This window comes from Primulina tabacum, chromosome 2 (genome assembly GCF_025594145.1).
Source record: "Primulina tabacum isolate GXHZ01 chromosome 2, ASM2559414v2, whole genome shotgun sequence".
In the NCBI taxonomy this organism is placed as follows: domain Eukaryota; kingdom Viridiplantae; phylum Streptophyta; class Magnoliopsida; order Lamiales; family Gesneriaceae; genus Primulina; species Primulina tabacum.
In genome coordinates this window covers 36,824,806-36,827,951 of record NC_134551.1, presented here as the reverse complement: position 1 = coordinate 36,827,951, position 3,146 = coordinate 36,824,806, and the positions used below count along the sequence as shown (strand labels likewise).

General features: G+C 37.6%; 1 protein-coding gene across 1 annotated transcript; it reads left to right on the top strand.

The window, feature by feature from the left end:
* The first annotated feature begins 1,952 nt into the window (after nucleotides 1–1,952).
* On the top strand, nucleotides 1,953–2,531 carry LOC142537657 (uncharacterized). The gene has a single exon (XM_075643154.1). It carries the CDS (start codon nucleotides 1,953–1,955, stop codon nucleotides 2,529–2,531), a length of 579 nt encoding a protein of 192 aa, XP_075499269.1.
* Nucleotides 2,532–3,146: the final 615 nt, after the last annotated feature.

Below are 3,146 nucleotides of genomic sequence, written 5' to 3'. Positions count from 1 at the left end.
TCGACTTGAAATCTGAAATTTTAAACTGATTTCTTTGATGCCATTAAATTAAACTATTTGGATAAATTGTTTCGTAACTTTAAATAATAGATAATTTTGTATCTGCGAGAAATGGAAATAACTTAATTGGTTTATGATTCTTATTTAAGCTCTGATTTAGTTGTTTATAGAACCTATGAAAGACCTATTATAAGTATAAAGTCTGATCAATACATACGAATAAATTCTAAGGAAATGCAACATCTACAGTATGTCTAGACATAGTAGATAAATTTAAAATAATTAAAAATTAAACATCGCACGGCTGCTTTACTTAAGTATAAACTTGAAAATATTTGATATTGAATTATTGTCTATTTTCTGTAGAATAGGTTCTTGTGGCGATAAGTCTACTCCGTTTTCACTTTTATTTTACAAAAGGTGTGTTATTACCGGGTAGCATACAACAAGTATTTGTAAAGTTTGGTATTTGTTGAACATGAATTATATGGCATTAATTTTTCTACGTGAATTATTTGTGACAATACATAAACATCGATGCACTACAATAAAATATATTTTACACACATGTATTTTCTATATATATATAGCATCGATGCATAACATGACATTGCATTACATATTGAGCCTTGATTCCAGTATTTATTTCTTTCGATATCGTGTTTGGATTCGAGGGGATTATCGGGATGATACGGAACTGCGACTAGCCCGAGAGATGTTGCAGGCCGATAAAGCGCAGTATGTTCGTAGTCCCTGGCGAGCTGACCGGCGGACGGTAGTAGACTGGCGGAGGAGTGGTCCCTACAACAGTGTAGCCGAGCCTTGCCTATTGCTCGAGCTGTTATGCGCTGCATTTACTGATTGTACAGCTTCCGATATACTGATTTCCTATGCATGTGTATCTAACCTGATCATGCATTACATCCATATATCATTCATTACACTGCATGTTTTTTTTATTTCGGTATTATCATACAGGGCTATTGCTTACCCCTCGGGGCGGTTATCTTTTACGTGTGCTTGATAATCAGGAAAAGATGGCGTACATAGTTCTATTGGGAGATGACTGGTCGCAGGAGAGCACATATAGAGTGATGCTCGTAGAGGGATTGTTGACACTGGTAGAGGAAGTATTTTATGATTGTTCGGGTTTGTTAGTAGAGGTGGGGATAGAGCCTGTGATACCGTCCATTGCAGTCAGAGTGACCTGGACTGCATATGTCCCCCTTTGCCCTATATGAGTAGAGTTATATGTTGGACTAATTATAATATCGTCTAAGTATTTTGTTATGGATGAGCTTGGAAGTATTTTGAAGTAGTTTGCTTTGTAAAATTATTTCGAGCACTATTGATATGTATCTAAACTAACGTATGATGATGACCGGAATTTACACAATATATATGTATGAAGTTAGTAACCAATATGTAATTTATGGTGTCTCGACTGATAATTATATGTATTATACTTCTATACTAGATGATACCGAATATCTTTTGAAATAAAATATTTTTTTTTCTTTTTGGGCTCGCTTTATCATTGAATTTTAAAATCACATTATCCGCTGCAGAATTAAACGGTAATTAAATTGAATAATGCATAATAATTACCGGCGAGAGTCGAGGGCCCCACACTTGGTGGTATCAGAGCCAAATTATTGGAAAAATTTCTCAAGCTATAGGAGCATAGCTGAAAATGCTCTCGAAGGATTATAGTCATCCGAGAATTATACAAAAGTGAATTACTTGTGTATGTGCTTGACTTATGCGCTTTTATATATACATGATTTAAACAGTACATTGATGACATTATTGTATATATGTGTGTTTATTTGGCCTTTCTATAGATGGCTACCAGAGGACGTGGTCGCGGTCGTCTCTAGATACACGTAGAAACTCATGTAGTAGAAGAAAATGCAGTGGAACAGGTTGCTAATCAATTTGGACGAGTGGCGATGGATGAAATTGTTTCAAGATTCCAAAAAATGCGTCCCCAAAGATTCTTTGGCACTGAGGATGCTGAAAAATCTGAATTCTGGCTTAAAGATATCGAGTACCTGTTCAGTTTAACGAAGTATACCGACGATCAAAAGTATAAGCTTGCTTTGTACCAATTGAAGGATCGTGCGAGGGATTGGTGGGAAGCAGCCAAGATGGGAATTGATGAACAAAATATCGGGGTAAGTTGGGATGTATTCAAAACTCAATTCACTGAACAATTTTCTCCACCATCTTACTATACTGAAAAAGATGAGTTCAATGGCCTACGACAAGGTAATATGTCTGTAGCTCAATATGCCTCTACTTTTACTGCAATGCTGAAATACGCACCACATGTAGCAGCGAACCCAAAAGCAAAATATAATCGTTTTGTGAATGGATTGAACAACAACATTTACACATATGTGGTATCTGGACTACCTACTGGGTTTGCGGAGGTAGTCGAAAGAGCAAAAAATGCAGAAGCTGGACTTAAGAGGGGAGGATTTCATTTGTACCATCAGAAAGTAGATCAACCACCCAACAGAATTTGAAAGCTAAAGGAAAGATGTTTAAGAAATCTGGATCAGCTTCTTCTAGTTTTAGTGGTTACCGCCAGCAAGGTGAATCTCAAGTTACTACTTATTCTGGTCCCTATTGTAATCGTTGTGGAGGCAGTCATCTCAGTGAACAATGTGTTGGCGTTTATGGCTTTTGTCGGGAATGTGGTCAGGAAGGTCATTATGCAAGGGTTTACCCATCCAAGAAAAATGTTTCACAACCATTCCCAGGAGGATTTCGTGGAGGATCTAGTACCGGCAGAGGTACAGCATCTGCCAAATCCTTTCAGCAGTCATATGCACCACCGCAACAAACCTCGGGAAGTCGTAATTTCTCAAGCCAACCCCAGGCCCGTGTTTTTGCACTAACTGAAGACCAAGCTCAGGAGGCGCCAGGAAGTGTCATAGAAGGTAATTTTTTTGTCTCTGGTTATCCTGCACGAGTATTATTTGACACCGGTGCATCCCATTCATTCATTTCTGAATCATTCAGTACATCACATTCTTTGATTCCTGTTGTACTACCTACATCAATTTCGGTTGTTACTCCGATGGGCAAGATCATCATGTCTACTCGAATGATACTGGATTGTGTGTTGAATTGTGAAG